Source organism: Haliotis cracherodii, unplaced genomic scaffold (assembly GCF_022045235.1).
Source record: "Haliotis cracherodii isolate W230 unplaced genomic scaffold, xgHalCrac1.p SCAF_6, whole genome shotgun sequence".
NCBI classification, from domain to species: Eukaryota; Metazoa; Mollusca; class Gastropoda; order Lepetellida; family Haliotidae; genus Haliotis; species Haliotis cracherodii.
This window is the reverse complement of record NW_027266319.1, coordinates 59048711-59067633: the sequence shown is the minus strand read 5'-3', so window position 1 is coordinate 59067633 and position 18923 is coordinate 59048711. Positions and strand designations below refer to the sequence as shown.

Sequence of the window (18923 nt, the reverse complement as noted above, 5' to 3'; positions counted from 1 at the left end):
TCACAGCATGTAAGCGAGATGTGGGAGTCAAAAACCATAGTATTCAAAATGTGGACATTTACCTGTTTTGTGAAAGCCAAGATATGATATTTTTTTTTCAAATACTGGTTTGAGAAGGGTGTCTCCCAAATTATAGACTTGGTCAAAGCCAATTAGGAGTTTCCATCATATGAAGAATTTAATGAAATGTATGGTATTTGTTCATCCTATTTAGAATTTTATGGTTTTGTCAGCAGCATTAAACAATACCTTAAAACTCTAGTTAAAGTCCCTACAGATTCTGTGGAGGACCAGCACTGTGTGGTTAAAACTAATTGTAGTTCCATGTCCGGTTCAAAGCATATCTAAATTCCAGTGGTTTCTACAGAAGTAATACTACAGGGGAGGAAAATTTGAATTACAATTTGAAAACTGGAATTTTTTTTCCATAAAACCATTGTGAAACAGTAATTTGCAATTGGGATAAACGTCCTGATCAAGGTTATTGGACTCATGTACTGACCCAAGCATGTGACTGCATGTACATGTGTGTGTGTGTTAGTGAGTGAGTGAGTGTGTGTGTGTGTGCGTGTGTGTGCATGTGCGTGTGTGTGCATGTGCGTGTGTGTGGCTGCATGTAATTTGCTATATTCGTGCAATGATCTTGGAAATTCACCACGTTCATCTTCACATCACAGTAACAAAAACAAGCTATACAGAGACAGAAGATATTCAGAACCTGTATACAGTTTACAAGGCTACCAGGCTACGTCTTGCCCCTTCAACCCTTGAGCACAAGGACGGTACTAATAAATCAAGTACAGGGAACCTGTCATGTAAACCCATGTGAGTTGATGCCCAAGACCACTGTGCTAATCAGGATCAGATCATAACACGGACACCTTTAGATAGCATATAGTTGTTGGTTATTCAACGCTGCACTCAGCAATATTCCAGCTATATGACGGTGGTCTGTAAATAATCGAGTCTGGACCAGACAATCCAGACATCATAAGCATCGATCTACGAAATTGGGACATGATGACATACATCAACCAAGTCAGCGAGTCAGCTTTAGCAGCAAACATGGGTTTTTTTTCTGAAGACCTATTCTACCCCGGATCTTTAGGGTCCCTTTTTGCTGAAGACCTTATATTTTAGGATCCATTTAAGCATTAAGCTCCAGATCAGAATACTAGGACATGACATTGTCTGTGGTAGTCCTTGAGGTGAGCAAAGCTGGGTAAGTAGCTTCTGTTTCATGACAAAAGGGATAAATATTTGATAGCAGACTAAATACATGTCATGTATCGCCTGGAGAAGCCATGATGAGAAAGGAAAAGCCCCTCGGGACAGGAATGTCTTGCACTCAACAACCTCAAATTTTGATCGTCGAGCTTTTCGGTACTTTTCAATGTTTTGGTGTCTTTGTCATTTTTGGTTCATTAAATGGAGACACGAGATGTGTGGATTTCAACTTCTGTGCACCCTATACAAAACGTTTCAAGGTACATCTCTGGACGCTTCATCTGGTGAGACAAAATAATTTGAGGCTACTTCATGCCCTTCATCATTGAGGGTATTTCTAATACTTCCTAAATGTTGTACGACTGCATAAATATATACACATTTGTTAAGCCAAGGAATCTAAACATGACTTGAGGACTCATGTACATCATGATACTAGTCTGGACAAACACCGGTTTTAGAGTGCTAGCCCACTGAGATACTATGCCGCAGTTTTAACATGAATACCCAGCTCAGACACAGTATTCTGACGCCAAGCCGACCAGTCCTTGTTTTAGCCCCTCAATGCCGAGCACCAGACAGGGAAACAACAAGTACCTTCTCTAATATCTTTCGTTATGAAGCAACCGTGGATGAAACCACCAAACCTCCACTCTATGGGCAGACACTCTATCCACAAGACCACGGAGGCGGTCACAGATATGTGTGCACCAGCAACATGGATGCTTGCTCATACTATCAACCACAGGTTTGGCCCAGACATAAATAACAGGCCACCCAAACCTAGCCATAATAAAGCAGACTAGTGTAAAACAACATCCACAGACTCTGAAAACATTGTCGGAATTTTCTTTTCTAGCCATCATAAGACACAATTCCAGCCACCAGTAAGACTGGTACTTATCCCCATCAAGTACCAGTTAATCACACATTTGCCAATTGGTTCAGCAACTTCCCCTACTCCTCACTGATGAGCAAACAACACTGACCTCATGGATGTCTCAAGTCAATATGCATAGCCAAATGTTTATTGCTTGGGACTTGCAACGAGAGACTCCTTGTTTGGGGAATTAATCCAGGCATATATAATCTAAGAGCATTGAATTCTCGTCCTATGATCAGAGTGATGGTCAGATTTGATTATCTCCACAGATAGGTTCATGAAACGTCTAAAGTTCATCTAACTGGACCTTAGTGTTTGAAGAGCAAGTCATACCACTTTCAGCAATATTCCAGCAATATCATAATGGGGGCAGCAGAGTGAGTGAGTTTGGTTTTACGCCGCTTTTAGCAATATTCCAGCGATATCACGGCGGGGGACACCAGAAATGGGCTTCACACATTGTACCCATGTCGGGAATCGAACCCAGGTCTTCAGTGTGACGGGTGAACGCTTTAACCACAAGGCTACCCGACCGCCCCTGGGGGGAGCAGAAATAGCTTCACACACACCCATGTAGGGAATCAAACCCGGGTCTTCAGTGTGACGTGTGAACGCTTTAACCACTAGGCTACCCGACCGCCCCTGGGGGCAGCAGAAATAGCTTCACACATACCCATGTAGGGAATCAAACCCGGGTCTTCAGTGTGAAGGGCGAACGCTTTAACCACAAGGCTACCCGACCGCCCCTGGGGGGAGCAGAAATAGCTTCACACACACCCATGTAGGGAATCAAACCCGGGTCTTCAGTGTGACGTGTGAACGCTTTAACCACTAGGCTACCCGACCGCCCCTGGGGGCAGCAGAAATAGCTTCACACATACCCATGTAGGGAATCAAACCCGGGTCTTCAGTGTGACGGGCGAACGCTTTAACCACAAGGCTACCCGACCGCCCCTGGGGGCAGCAGAAATAGCTTCACACACACCCATGTAGGGAATCAAACCCGGGTCTTCAGCGTGACGGGCGAAAGCTTTAACCACAAGGATACCCGACCGCCCCTGGGGGCAGCAGAAATAGCTTCACACATACCCATGTAGGGAATCAAACCCGAGACTCCAGCGTGACGGGCGAACACTTTAACCACTAGGCTACCCGACCGCCCCTGGGGGCAGCAGAAATAGCTTCACACATACCCATGTAGGGAATCAAACCCGAGACTTCAGCAGGATGAGCAAACATTTTACCCACTAGGCTAACCCACTGACTCAATCTAGCCAAAGTTTTTGAACAATAATTAGTGATAATATCAAAATATAAATTCAATATTCACATACTGATAACATAATACTACTTCAAAAACAAATTAACATATGCCTGAAAAATTGATTATAATAAATATTTAAACATTAATAAGATAAATAACAGACCTGATAGAACATCATTTATATGTATATATGTATATATTCTGCCAACAACATTAAGAACACCACGTAAACAGACACTCTTTGACGATGCAATTTTCTGTTATATCTGTTTACCAATCTGATTGAGAGTTGTAATTTCATGTTGCATGCACAATATCATATACCAGTGTAGTCTGTTTAACATACCTGAATCATATTATTTTCCTTTCTGTATTTGCAATAGCTCTAAAGAAAGTCCAGATTTTCAGAATCTCACAATCTCACTGAGGCTCCTTTTAAAACTAAATGGAGTCCTTTGTTTTTATGAAGCTTCTATATTTATACCAGTGTACTTGTCATGGTTCACATGTCAACACGCTCAAACAGAGATTTGATCTTTAACAATTCATGTAGATATTCAACAGCATCTTCCTATGGAACCACACAACAAGGGACCATGTTGAACACTCCAGGCGCAATTCTAATCCAGGATTCACTTGCACGATATTGTCTTAGCGCTAAGTCAACTGCAACTCTTTATGTTTGTTTGTTTGTTTGTTTGTTTGTTTGCAATATTCCAGCTATACGATGACGGTCTGTAAAAAAAAAATCGAGTTCGGACCACACAATCCTGTGATTGATATCATGAGCATCGATTGGGATACGATGACACGCATCAACCAAGTCAGCGAGTCTGACCACCCGATCCTGTAAGTCACCTCTTATGGCCACCTTTTACCATGTTTACGGCAAGCATGGGTTGTCTACTCCTTTATGTACCGCTTTAGCCCTATGGTTGCTTTGTGAACATGGGTCTCAGACTAGAAGTTGCAGATAGTGACTTTTATCAAGCTGAGACAATGTCTCTGTGTAATCACAGCAATTAGCAAATAATTACCAGCTGGACTGATACGTATTATAAAACATGAGTTCAGAGACAAAGTAAATTTTAATTGGTCTGCATGAAACTAAAGATTGCCAATGCCTAAATCCACCAGAAAACATAACTTTCATTTTGTCCCTACAATATTAGCACTACAGAAGGATCGCCCTTCAAGATGGTCACGCCTCGAAGAGATGCAAACATGCATCCCTCATCATCTTATCATGGCTTGCCCCAAGATTCTCAAAAGAATCATTTGACATCTTTTTAACCTGATTGAATATCGAGGAATAGTTTTATTCTTGCTTAGATTCTACCCATGAAACTCAATAACTGGACCATTAATTACTCCTTGCATATTGATCAGCCTGACATTGAATCATGTGTCCGTCAGTGACCCCTGACCAGGAGGGTCATCCCTATACCTCGGGGCCTTATGGACTCTTAGCCATGTGACACCTCAGCCACTGACTGGTCATTTGAGTCAGGAAGGAACAGAGTGGCGGACAGCAGTACATATGACCTTGACCTTGGGTTGCGAAACAAAATGCTGATTATGAAATGTTGGAATTTGATTTAAGATATTATAGGGAGTGATATGAACATTTGTAGTATCATGCCAAAAGAATTTGTTTACTACTGGAAACTTAAAAAAGGACTAGGCAAATTCTAACTCCACTTTTGTCTGTTTGTCTGTATGCTTTCAATGTTAGAGTTAATAGAATGAATTCCCAAATTACACAGTGTCCCAGCACTAATTACAAGATCAAACCAATGTTTCAGTTCACACAGGAACCAGTCATAATGTCTAGACAATGACTCAGTTAAACAAAAGTCACAAATTACATACAATGTATAGACTACGTAGGTATTGGGTGAAATATACTGGAGCACACCACACCGCCCCGCCCCGCCCCGCCCCGCACCACACCACACCACACCACACCGCACCTGTAAGAGCGGGATTGGTACTATTTTCGAAAGAAGTCCCAGTGTTCTGTTAACAAAATAAAATACTGCACAAGTTCATTCGCTCAGCATGTTGAATCCTTTCGATTTTTAATAATATATTGACTTATCTATAATTTGAGACAAGTCAATACTAGACTATACAGCTATTAAGATTCACAACATACAATGTTTCACATTGTCCTAAACAACATATTAAGCTAATGGAATTCAAGGTACCCGAACAAGAGGTCGCTGTACTTTAAGAACAGTTTCTACCACTCATACAGATGTTAGTATTATTGCTACATTCCGCTATCAATACCATGGCGAGAGCATGAATACTTGACAAAGCTATTATTCAATTACACATAGTTAATAGTTCAGGAAATCATGTGCTTAGTTTACTAGTACTGTCGGCATGGACGGCCTAGTCGCTTAAGGTGCCGCAATTCGTTGTGCAGAGTTGCATCCCTTGGGCTTGCCAGTTGTGGTTCGAATTCCGGTTCAGCCTGATTATGTTTCTCGGTCAGTCAGCATCATACCCGTGTAAACATCTGAGACATGCATCACTTTGCTCTTTCCTCCCATATCAAGCTGACCCGGGGGCAGTCGGGTAGCCTAGTGGTTAAACCGTTAGCTCGTCATGCCAAAGACCAGGGCCCACTTGCAGAAAGGGATCTTAGCGCTAAGATGATCATAACTCCCATACTTTAACATAAGCTTACAATAGTCTTAGCGCTAAGATCGCTTTGTGCAAATGGGCCCTGGGTACAATGTGTGAAGCTCATTCCTGGTGTCCCCGCCATGATATTGCTGGAATATTGCTAAAAGCCACATAAAACCATACTCACTCACTTACTCAAGCTGAACCATCATGATATAACGGAAAAGCTGTTTAATGTGGCAGTATAACCTGTTAGCAAACTAATTCAATCAGGTGGTCTCAATGCGCATTCATACTCCAGTGGTGTGGAACGCTGGCCATGCCGTCACCCACGACAACAGCTGAAATATTGCTGACAAAATTCTCTCACTCCCTCATGAACTTATAAAGCTTGATAAAATCATTCTTCCTTCAGCATCTCTGATATCAACCAACATTTTACCAGCTGACACTTAAGGCCAATTAAGCAAATTATGTCGCCTGATTAGGAACGTCAGTATTTTTTAATAGTGATATAAGCAGCAGCACTTAAGGCTGATAATGACTGTAGCCTGTATTATGATTAATCTTGTGTACTGCAACCACGGTTATTAGCATTGTTAGCCCTGATTAAATACACAACAGGTCATGCTCTATGTAGCAATTACTTCAGCATTGCTTCCTTGATGGTACACTTTTAGATGATGATAATGAAGGTTCATAAGCTTTCATTTTTTTACATACATTTCCGATTAAGTTTCTAGGTTTCTCAGTATCATACCAGTGCTTGTGGGTTTCACAGAAGTGGTAAACGTCTGAGACTGCAATCACATCAAGCTTTCCTCCCACATTAAGAAACAATATTCCCGACAAATTGTTAGCCTGTTTTAAAGATGCAACTGGGCCGATTTCACAAAGGAATCTTAGCACTGCAACTGTCGTAAATCTATATCAAAGTATGGAAGTTACGATCACCTTAGTGCTAAGATCTGTTTGTGGAAAGAAGACCTGACTTCAGATTGAGGACGCTCATAACACCTGAACTAATTGTCATTGGTAAGTGGAAAGAAAAAACAGGAAAAAAGATGTTCACTGAACGCTGTGCACCCCTTTCATATGTCCCCAAGGCTAATACCAGCCCGTAAGTTCAACAATGTTCTGCGTATATAAGGGACCAGCCTATTCTGATGACACCGACACCCTTTTAGCACTAAACAAATACAATGAATAATGGATCAAGACAATGTTATTGACAGTAATCTGGGTCATTCAAATACAGAAAGGAATCCCAAGATATAGCCTCTGAATAAAATATATATCCAGTATACAACTTTTAGCCATTAGTCCAAATCTTGGGTCTACAAATATTTCTATCAGTCTCATAAACTTTACTGATGAACATTAAAATCTCCTAGAAATAATCCAGTGACAAGTTGCTTGATCTTGGCTTAAAGACTATCCCTATCTGATGTTTGACTGTTGTTTAACAACACACTCTGTAATATTCCATCTATGTGACAGCAGTCTGTAAATAATCGATTTTGGACCAGACAAGTGATTGACGTCATGAGCAATTGGGATACAATGACATGCATCATCTAAGTCAACAAGTATCACCACCTGCTCTTGTTAGTCACCTCTTACGACAAGTATGGGTTGCTATCGACCAATTCTAATCAAGGTCTTCATGGGGAATAACCATCTGTAATTCTATTATCATAATTTACAGATATAATACATCCATATTCCAGGCAATATACTCCATATTCTCAACCATATACTCCATATTCCCTTCCATATACTCCATATTCTCAACCATATACTCCATATTCTAAACTATTTACTCATCTTCCAAGCAATAAACCGTATTCGACGTAATAAGCGCCCAGGGCACTCTCAAATTTAGAAATAGGGGGGTCTTATTAGCATATTATTTTGGTGGAAAAAAAAACAGAGTTAAAAGATGAATTTTGTGGTTTATGCTGACAGCCTGAAATGTTTATATACAAGAGATACATTTTTCAAGAATTTAACTGCCCATAATTAAGGGTACATATAATACACGAATTCGTATTATACGCGAATAAATAAGTCTTGTGTACATTGATCAATCGGAAGGGGTGCTAATTGGAATTGTTCACTAGCCAATATATTAGCAAATATCGCCGTGGGCGCTCATTAGAGAGGGGCGCTTTTTACGTCGAATACAGTACTCAATATTCCCAACCATATACTTTACTAAATCATGTATGCACTGGTATATACAAGATGACCATGATGACACATGATTTTAAAAAACATATCGCCAAAGTGGAATCCGGATTACAAGAGGTCGTAAGAAGTGACTTAATAGATCGGATGGTCAGGCTTGAGGATATCGTACCCCACTTCTCACAATATCAATCACATAACTGTCTTGTCCCAACTTGATTATTTACAGGCTGCCATCATATAGATGGAATATTGCTGAGTGTGGCTTATAACAACAAACACACATATATAATATAGAGAATATTTATCAACAACACTTATATATATATAACCTATATGCAACTTATGTAAAATAGATTAGGCATGCTTAAGAGTCGTGTCAAATGACCGTTAAATGGCACATTTCTTCCATTCATTATCGGATTCTGAAAATATTAATAATGCATTTGTGGAATGGTAAATTGACTGTATCAGCATGTATGATAATAGCATCTCTCCAGAGAGTCAATGTCCCTGCAACAATGCCACAAAGTGTGACAGCAGAGAATAATGCTTGCAGGATGCACATTGTGCTACAGTGTTACAGCACACAATGCATGCTGCACAATCGCATCCCATTACAGTATAAGATATACTGGGAATAACACAGTTACCTACACTATCCAAAACAGTGTCACGAGACCCAATGCTGCATTAACACGAACATGATACCCTTCCCCATGAAATATTAGGTTTCTGGTGAAGACAGGAGAAAGATGATAGCAGAGACATAACAAATCCGGGACTAACATATCCTCCACAAATTAAAAACACACACAAAGCAGGGCACCATGTGTTCGAAATACATGCGTTGCCATGGTAACTTGGAAGCATTGATTGCACATATCAGTCTGAACAAGACATCCTTGTAGTCTGAGAATCCTTGGTGTCGCCAATTAATTTACATCTTCCAGGTGATATGATACTGCATATTTTGAAAATGTCCATGAAAGCAAAATCTCATTTAATCCAGACTCCCCACTTAAAAAAGATTCATTGCTACGATAAAGGTCCATTTGCATCAGCTGAAATCGGATGCTAAAACTGGAGAGATTAGAGAAGAATGTTACAAGACCCAGCTTAGTTAAATGGAAATATGACGTCTGTGAACTTTACGACTGAAACGACTTACTCAAGAAATGCTGCAAAATTCATGGCAGATAATGTTAATCAGTTGTGACACCATTAAATATGTAGAATACGTAGAATCTATCAAAATCAATATAATCATAAACGAAACTCTCACTACAACTCTCTAGAGACCAATAACAGCATCTTAAGGGTCATACAAACAGGGAGAGTGTTGACATATTGGACGAGCATCACAGCACTGTTTAAACCCTGGTGACTGATGCACTAATTTGACCTCACTCATGATACAGATGCTGTGTGAAAGTTTTACATACAGCTGCATAGCGCTGGCTAAAAAGATTGATAATCGGAATTATCGTTGATGGGAAGAAATATTAGCGATTATCAATATACAAATTGTGTCATCGATAATAACTTACATAAACTATTGTGATGAAAGAAAGTTTAGATTTACCAAAACAGACTTGTTTTTGTCACTTATGTCATTAGCCGAAGATGGAGAGTAACTGTTTTTGTTATATCTCAAATGTCCACAAAGTAATCAAAGGAGTGAAGTGTGTTGATTTCGTTTGGACTTTTTTGCATATACAATGTACGTTCAAAGTTATTTCTCTGAACCGATAATTTACCAATAATTATCGACATTAAGTCGCGATTATCGACCTCTGTGATATGCATAGCCAGCTCTCCAGCTAGGTAGTATGCTTTACATTGCTAGTCACTTCCTTGTAAGTGTTAGGTTTATTTACACAGGAGGCATGCTGTAGGTCCTGCTCAACACGCAAAGTTAGGACATTCTTATCTGAAGAGGCAGAGAAACGTGTGCATGTGCACATCAGCTACACAGCTGTATGCATGTCTGCACGTCGCTGCTGCAATCCTTCTACTCATATCTTACATTTCATGACACAGCATTCTTTTGTTCATCTGTCATTATGAATGGACTTTCATTATTAAACATTACTCTTGCATCCATCATTGTCATCATCATCATCATCATCATCATTGTCGTCATTCTAATGATTCAACATTACTCTTGCATCATCATTATCATCATTTTTATCATCATCATCATCATCGTCATCATTCTAATGATTCAACATAACTCTTACATATATCCTCATTTTCATGAATGAATAAACATCACATTTGCATTCTTTGTGTTCTATCGTCATCCACGTCACTGATGCGCTAAAAACTCAACAAATTTTGTAGTTTTGGTGAAGAAATGACTGAAAGTCTCCTATTTCACTACCCCTAAGGATGGAAGTGATAGATGATACATAGATACACCTCAGCCCTCTTCATTCCTCACAGGAGGCAAACCCTTGCAGCTCAACTTGCAGCATTTGATAACAAGCCTTGCCGACTGAGGCCAATAAGGAAGCTAATTAGGGCGAATGTCATTAAGATTCCACTGTCTCGTCCTATCCAAGTACACACTGAAGTCTCATCTAGAGCACTGTCCCAGAGGGTGTTAGGTTGTTGATGACGTCAACAATACTGACAAAAAATAATTCTGAGTATGTATAATTAATTCATAGATTTGTTTCGTTTGTTTGCTGTTTTTCGCTGCACTCAGCAATTTTCCAGCTTTATGACGTCGATCTGTAAATAATCGAGTCTGGACCAGACAATCTAGTGATTGATTGACATCATGAGCTTTAACGCAATTGGGATACGATTAATACACAGGGAAATAAAAAATCATTCAAAATTTGTTTGATGGCCTTGGATTATCAACGTTGAAAGACCTGTGACTATCAAATAAAAAATCGATTTTGCACAATAACTGCCCAGTCATAACGCAGAAGATGAACCTAAACACCTTGGAAACAAGGGGGACAACTCATACATTTGGTTGTCTGAGTTATTGGCCTTTATACTGAGATATTGGATGTTGTGCAAACTGGAATGTGAATGTTTACTACATGTAACTGTGGACAAAAGTCAACTACAAAAAATAAGTTAGAGATTCTGTATCTTTGCTTTTCACGATGATGTAATGACCCCTAAAGCAAGGATTTGTCTCAACCTACTCAGAGGCAGATGTTCAGCCCTAAGTGTGCAGCAAACAGAAATAAAACATTTCCTCGTTCATGTTTTTATAGTTATAGCTAATGCTAATGGACGAAGTATCTTGTATTTCACTGATGTTGTATTTCACTAAATCCTTGTAATGAAATAAGATTACTTAAAAAACCAAACAGCTTGACATGACTTAGCATGGCCATAGTTAAGTTTTTTTGACAGGGGGGGCAAATATTTGTACAAGTATCACTTGTCCCCAACTTGATTCAAATAAAACATTTCTATAAAAAAATCAGGGGGGGGGGGGGGCGCACAACTGCAACCCCTGGCCCCCCGGCTGGCTACAGCACTGCATAAACTGTTGACAAACAAACCAATCATCTTTCTATATAATATGCTTTATATACGCAGATAACGAACTACGGTTATTATGAACTAAAATTAGCGATCTCTTTGTGTTTGTTATAACCATAGTTTATTGTATTTCACTGATATGATCATAAACATGATATGATCTCTTCAAGTAAAACATTAGATATTACTAAAAAAAAACCAATGATACAGGAAAAGAGCACTATCACCCTGGAGCCAAATCCTTCTCCTACTATGCTTATCATGTTCCTATAACAGACATCCCTTAAACAGGGTCAAATATACATATCTTACTAACATAACTAGTGGCATGTCACTGTAGCTGTGACTGTCCAACAAACACGACCACTTTCTTCAGGTAACAACTGATAATCGTTGTCGCTCATTCATTAAGTGATGGTCATACATAAAAACCACTGAGTATGACCCATTTCACTGACTACAGCAGGACAAAATCAATAATGCAAGGTCAAATTGTAAAAATACAATGATAAAAAAACAAAAAAACTCCAGAGCTTACTTTACAAAATTCATTATCTGGAAAAATGAACTCCAATGCATACTTTTCAAAATTCATTACCTGGTAAAAATGAACTCCAATGAATACTTTTCAAAATTCATTATTTGGAAAAAATGGTTCATGGCAAAAATGGACACTAAAATCAATATCTGGTACCCATTTTGAATTTAATGTAGCAACAAACAAAGCAAATTCTTTATCCCTCTGTTTCTAAATTATCCCACAAAGTTTCAGCTCCACAAAATGTTCAAAGAGAAAGAGTGCACTGCATTTGAAAGCATGGTTAAAATGAACTGGTCAAACCAAGACCAAAATAAATGGACATACTGACTCCCACTTAATGCCAAAATTTGTATGTCCATAGACAGGTTTTCAGATATGGCTGAAATGGTGGCCACTTTGAACACTGGATGATGCAAAGCTTCCCCGGATTGCTTGGAAAAGAAGAAAACGAATCGCATGGAGAAGAAGAAAAGGGATTACTTGGAGAAAAAGAAAAGGGATTGCTTGGAGAAGAAGAAAAGGGATTGCTTGGAGAAGAAGAAATCGGATTGCATGGAGAAAAAGAAAGCGGATTGCATGGAGAAGAAAAAAAGGGATTGCATGGAGAAGAAGAAATGGGATTGCATAGAGAAGAAGAAAAAGGGATTGCATGGAGAAGAAATGGGATTGCATGGAGAAAAAGAAAGCGGATTGCATGGAGAAGAAAAAAAGGGATTGCATGCAGAAGAAGAAATGGGATTGCTTGGAAAAGAAGAAAAGGGATTGCTTGGAGAAGAAGAAAAGGGATTGCATGGAGAAGAAATGGGATTGCTTGGAGAAGAAGAAAAGGGATTGCATGGAGAAGAAAAAAGAAATTGCATGGAGAAGAAGAAATGGGATTGCTTGGAGAAGAAGAAAAGGGATTGCATGGAGAAGAAATGGGATTGCTTGGAGAAGAAGAAAAGGGATTGCATGGAGAAGAAGAAATCGGATTGCTTGGAGAAGAAGAAAAGGGATTGCATGGAGAAGAAGAAAAGGGATTGCATGGAGAAGAAGAAAAGGGATTGCTTGGAGAAGAAGAAAAGGAAGACAGACACCAGATGAGCAAGCCCTGACAAAAGCTCACTTGACCTTTGAAAGTGTGGCGTGTCAGGTCAAGACAGTGACATGAACCAAAATAACCTCCTGATGCCGCAGATCACAGCTTCCTAATATCACCATGTGATGAACTCTGACTGAAGATACCGGACAAATGTAATGTATTCCAAAAAACGGTAAAGAAAAACAATATTTCCACAATTCACTGCAACATTTCCCATTGTTGTCCATGGTACTCCAATGGTTCCTGAAAGAAATGCGTGCGAGGATTGACCAACAAATACATTAATAAAAAGCACACAAAGTTTTCCATGTACACCAAATGTACTAGCTAAGTAAAAGATCTATAGGGTTTCTAAAAATCAAGTGAATGAACGACCACCATCCATCATTGATTCTGAAAAGCTTTGTATTTCTGCACTAAACTGTAAACATGCTTTCAAAAGACACAAAGAGGTGAATGCACTTACCATACTGTCAGTATGACATACAGGTACTTATCATATTGCATTAATTATGTAAAGGATATCTCCATTCCACAACCCGGATGCACAGCTTTCTGATTGGGTTATTCAAGCGGAGACAGAACAATGCCCGCTGCGGGCGCACATTTTGGTTTTGTTGTTTCCTCATGTTGGCACGTTTGCGAGTCATGGTTGCGGCACCGGCTGCTGCAGCTAGTGCAGTATTCCAACCTGAACTAAGAAGAACCTTTCCGTCTTCACCTCCCTCGACACCTTCGATGTCACCCTCCGCGGGTGCACTGCCACTAGGTGTCGCTTCGGCAGGGGAATTTTGGCCGTTTCGTGGACACGGCGACTGGGTATCCGATTGACCCCCACACCGGGTTTCTGTGGTTCTTGCTGACCGAATTGGGCTTTTATCAGGGCCCCGGTCATTGTTTGACCCTGGAAACAGAAACATAGGGATTAGATGTGAAATGATTTCAACATGACATGACAGTAAGCTGAATGCTTTAGCAACAGCACCATCATACCTGCCATCTCCAAGACTCTGTTGCAATAACTAACCATTTCCTCGAATGTTCAAAATTACATAATCATATGAAAGAAGAGGTTTGGTTAAACGCTCTGAACAGTGATTCAGTTAAATCATGGCTCAATGTTGGAGGAAAGACTGCTGTGACGCAGATGGTAGATGATTACAGTTTGTTAAACCTGTGATCATGGGTACACTGCTGATAGACCATGGTTCAAAAATCAATGATTTTGCCACAAAAAGTGATTCCTGGCACAACCAAGGGAAGCAACTCTGCTTTGCTTAGGGGCCTCAGACCACAGACCCACATTTGCCCTCTGATACATCAGAAAACAGATGTATTCATAATATAGAATGTTTGATTCCTACATATTATGAACACTTCAAATGAAACCAAACCACTTTGGGAGATAATTAAATATCAATTCAATATGCTCATGCTGCTAAAAAATATACGTTAGCATTACATCATGTTCCATGATGCAATCAATAATTCTTAACACATTTACAATAAAGACGAAGAATTTCAGACTGTAGTGACATTGAGCTATATACATTACATACATGTCATTATGATACACCAAATAAATGAAATTGTGAGTGTGAGTGAGTGAGTTGGGTTTTACGCCGCTTTTAACAGTATTCCAGTTATATCACGGCGTGTCAGCTTAATGTGGGAGGAAAGCCCGAAGTGATGCAGGTCTCAGACGTTTACCACTTCGGTGAAACCCACGAGCACGGGTATGGTGCTGACAAACCTAGAAACATAATCGGGGCGAACCGGGATTCGAACCCACAATCATAGGTTTCTGGCGTGTCCAAGGGACGCAACTCTGCACAGCGAATCAAGCCGCCTTAGACGACTGGGCCACCCGTGCCCCCAAATGAAATTGTGACTAAGACTAAGTAAAGTTTCCAAGTAAATTAATAGGGTGATGCAATGTGTTTCAGTACTCCCTTCACTCTGACGTCTACTGGTAAACATAAACAAGGATGATGGCTCCAGTAAACATCCATACACCTGTCTGTGGCCCGTGATATGGCGGCACCATGTTTACAGACAGACTGATCTGCCTTGCCATCACATCCACCAGATAACCCTGCCTTAAAATGTCCTTAGTTCCTATACTTAGTCTCCACTAACTAGTCATTAGAAATTAGACGAAAAAAATAGTTTTGGCACTCTCCAGGAAAACACCTGCCTAGCAGGACGTGCTCTACATTTTAAGACAATAACATACAGCGCGTTACCATGGTAACTGAGTTAACCAAAGATCTTTTTTTGTTTGTTATTTCTTTAAATGTCTTATCTGATAATCATGTTAATTGTTTGTGTTTTTGGGCCTTGTCTATGTAAGAACGTGTAATTACTGCTATGTATGGTTTAAAAGCGTTCGAAGTTACCATAAGTGTGACAAGGGGTCTGAGTCCTGATCCTAACGGCAAAAGTTAAAAGTTTAAGGGGTTCATCGACGACACGTATACAGGACCCCCGAACTATTTTAATTTCAAGAGATACAGATTATGACAGATTGTCTCAACATCAACAGCGAGACGAAGTATGTGTTACAAGCTATCTGAATACTACGGGTGTGTTGTGTGTTGTGTGTACTGCCACTGCGAGCAGTATTTCAGAAATATCATCCGAGTCATCATCTCTATCCACAAAGCCTATGTCAAAGATGTTTAACACTTGCTGACAGACAGTTGCTGCAAATAGCTGCAATATCTGATACAAATTGAAGCAATATTAACTCACCCACTCACTCACAGACCGAGGTAACATGGATTGTTATTAATAATATTAAACCACTGGTTTCCCTGCTCCAAGTTTCATAACATACAGACAGGCTTTAGAAACTGTAGCATAGCAAACAGTAGCACAAACAACATTCACTTGTCGTTCCTTCCACACTCAATAAGCATGCCGTTATGAACCTTAAACTTGTCATATTTCATATTTATCACCACAGCCTAGCTTGGTAGATATTCAATAACACATTTGAGGCCATAATTGCTTTATATATATGTACATGGTTTATATTACATGGAGATGAAGACATCGAAATACAGGTATCAATGACATAGTATACAGGAATCTCATTAACATACAGCACTGCATGTTGTTTATCACACATAAATGGCTTGCACCATGAAAGACTAAAAACTAAGGCTCCTTGTCTCTTGTGAATTTGTTCTGTTGAAACTGAAGCAATTTGCCCAACTTGATACCCATGAATTTGCCATAACAAAGGACCAAGTAAATGTGCTGCATGTTCTTTTTTCACCATCCCTTACACGTTGAGAGATGCGGAGTTAAGCAATATTCACCCACTGCCAGACCATGGTAACATGGATTGTTAGCTGTGCTATAACCACTGCCAGATCATGGTAACATGGATTGTTAGCTGTGCTATTAACCACTGCCAGACCATGGTAACATGGATTGTTAGTTGTGCTATAACCACTACCAGACCATGGTAACATGGATTGTTAGTTGTGCTATAACCACTGCCAGACCATGGTAACATGGATTGTTAGTTGTGCTATAACCACTGCCAGACCATGCTAACATGGATTGTTAGCTGTGCTATAATCACTGCCAGACCATGGTAACATGGATTGTTAGCTGTGCTATAATCACTGCCAGACCATGGTAACATGGATTGTTAGCTGTGCTATTAACCACTGCCAGACCATGGTAACATGGATTGTTAGCTGTGCTATAACCACTGCCAGACCATGGTAACATGGATTGTAAGTTGTGCTATAACCACTGCCAGACCATGGTAACATGGATTGTTAGTTGTGCTATTAACCACTGCCAGACCATGGTAACATGGATTGTTAGTTGTGCTATTAACCACAGCTCCAGATTTAATGAGAAAGAGTGATTCAAATATTTCTCTCAAAAACCAACAGCGCCCAAACACTAGCCTCTCTTAAATACCCATAAATGGTATGAAAAGGAATATTCGTAATAATTGTTACCACTGTACAATGGGGCCGGAACTTTTGGCTTTTATAATTGTAAAACTGGTCTAGTATTTTTTTTTTTATTCAACAACAACTGTTCCATTTATGAGCTAACAAATTTCACTCAACCTACATTTACGGAGCGAAATGTGTTGAGTCTCACTACCAGCCACCCATATACCAAATTTCATTAAATCTGTTAACCAAGTGAAACAATGTTAACAGTAAAGGGTAAAAGGCCTCAATAAACACAAACTTTCCTCAAATTTCATGCATTCTGACTCATGAAATCAAAGGCCTAAAATTTCAAATTCCCTCTGAAGAAAAATGAGCAATTTCAGCTTCTATTATATTTGTTGTGTCTAGAGCCCTGTTCCTACAAGTGTTCCTTACTTTGACAACACAGAGATCTTGTGTCCAAAATTAGTTTCCACTTAACCATTTAGCCACGTTAGCTAGGCTATCTTGTCAAATGCGGGATGAAAGATGTACTTCAGATTATGAGCCAGAACAAAGAAGGAAACGATGATAAAGATCATGTCTCATAATATTCAAAAATATCCTCTATGATAAACAATGAACAAAGAGTTGCTAGGAAATTGCCACAAATTAGATTGTCATAATATAATATAGTATGTGACACAACATCCAAGTGAGCAAGAGGGGATTTTTAATATCAACTGTCGGGCAATAAAAAGTATGTTTGATGGTGGTAAAAATGGAAACAAACAAGAATTGGTTATTCGATGGTGTGTTTTGTAAATTGATGCTCATGATGTCAATCACTGGATTGTCTGGGGCCAAACTTAATTATATACAGACCGCCATCATACAGCTGGAATATTGCTGAGAGTGGTGTTAAACGACAAATAAACATCTGAATTAGTTGAACTTTGTCAGATAAACCAGAAGTACTCCACACATGTATAAACACTGGCCACCATGATGTACATGGATACTAATGAAATACACATTTCCTAATGACAAACAAACATTCAATGATGATGTAATTAAAACAATCTAATTTGCAACATGTTACAACATATCCCATGATGTCAGGTGTCAGATATAAAGGAATGAAAATACAAGCTGTATTTACATATGTTATCGGCAAACATATCAGTCAGGCATATGAGTAGAACACTACTAGGAATACCAAGCACATTACACGTTGTCGACTGGTCTTGAGGGGGATAGCTTGAAGTACTCTGTGTGAGAGGCGATGTACCTTGATTTGGTTTGTGTGTTTGTTTGTTGTGTAACGCTGCACTCAGCAATATTCCAGCTATATGATGACGGTCTGTAAATATTTAAGTCTGGACCAGACAATCCAGTGAATGACATCATGAGCATCGATTTTTGCAATTAGAACATGAAGATGTGCATCAACCAAGTTACCGAGCCTAAGAACCATATCCCGTAAGTCACCTCTTATGACAATCAAGGGTTCCTGCAGACCAATTCTAACCAGGATTTTCACAGGTATCTTCAGTTGGTAGTACATGTATCAAAAATGCACGACTACCAATCTATTTCACCTATTTTTGACAGGTAGCAGATTTAATCGCATTCAGAGTTAATGCCCTTGCATTACGGGTTAAGTTTGTGAAATT

The 18923-nt window shown here is 39.5% G+C and overlaps 1 protein-coding gene across 13 annotated transcripts in view; it reads right to left on the bottom strand.

Annotated features, from left to right (window-relative positions):
- LOC139446128 (muscle calcium channel subunit alpha-1-like) overlaps positions 1–18923 on the bottom strand; it is a 156555-nt gene that overhangs the window by 123216 nt on the left and 14416 nt on the right. For all 13 annotated transcript variants that reach the window (XM_071227415.1, XM_071227424.1, XM_071227414.1 and 10 more), the window contains exon 2: positions 13865–14243. In XM_071227415.1, the coding sequence (XP_071083516.1) occupies positions 13865–14243 (379 nt within the window). The remainder of the gene's footprint in view (positions 1–13864; positions 14244–18923) is intronic.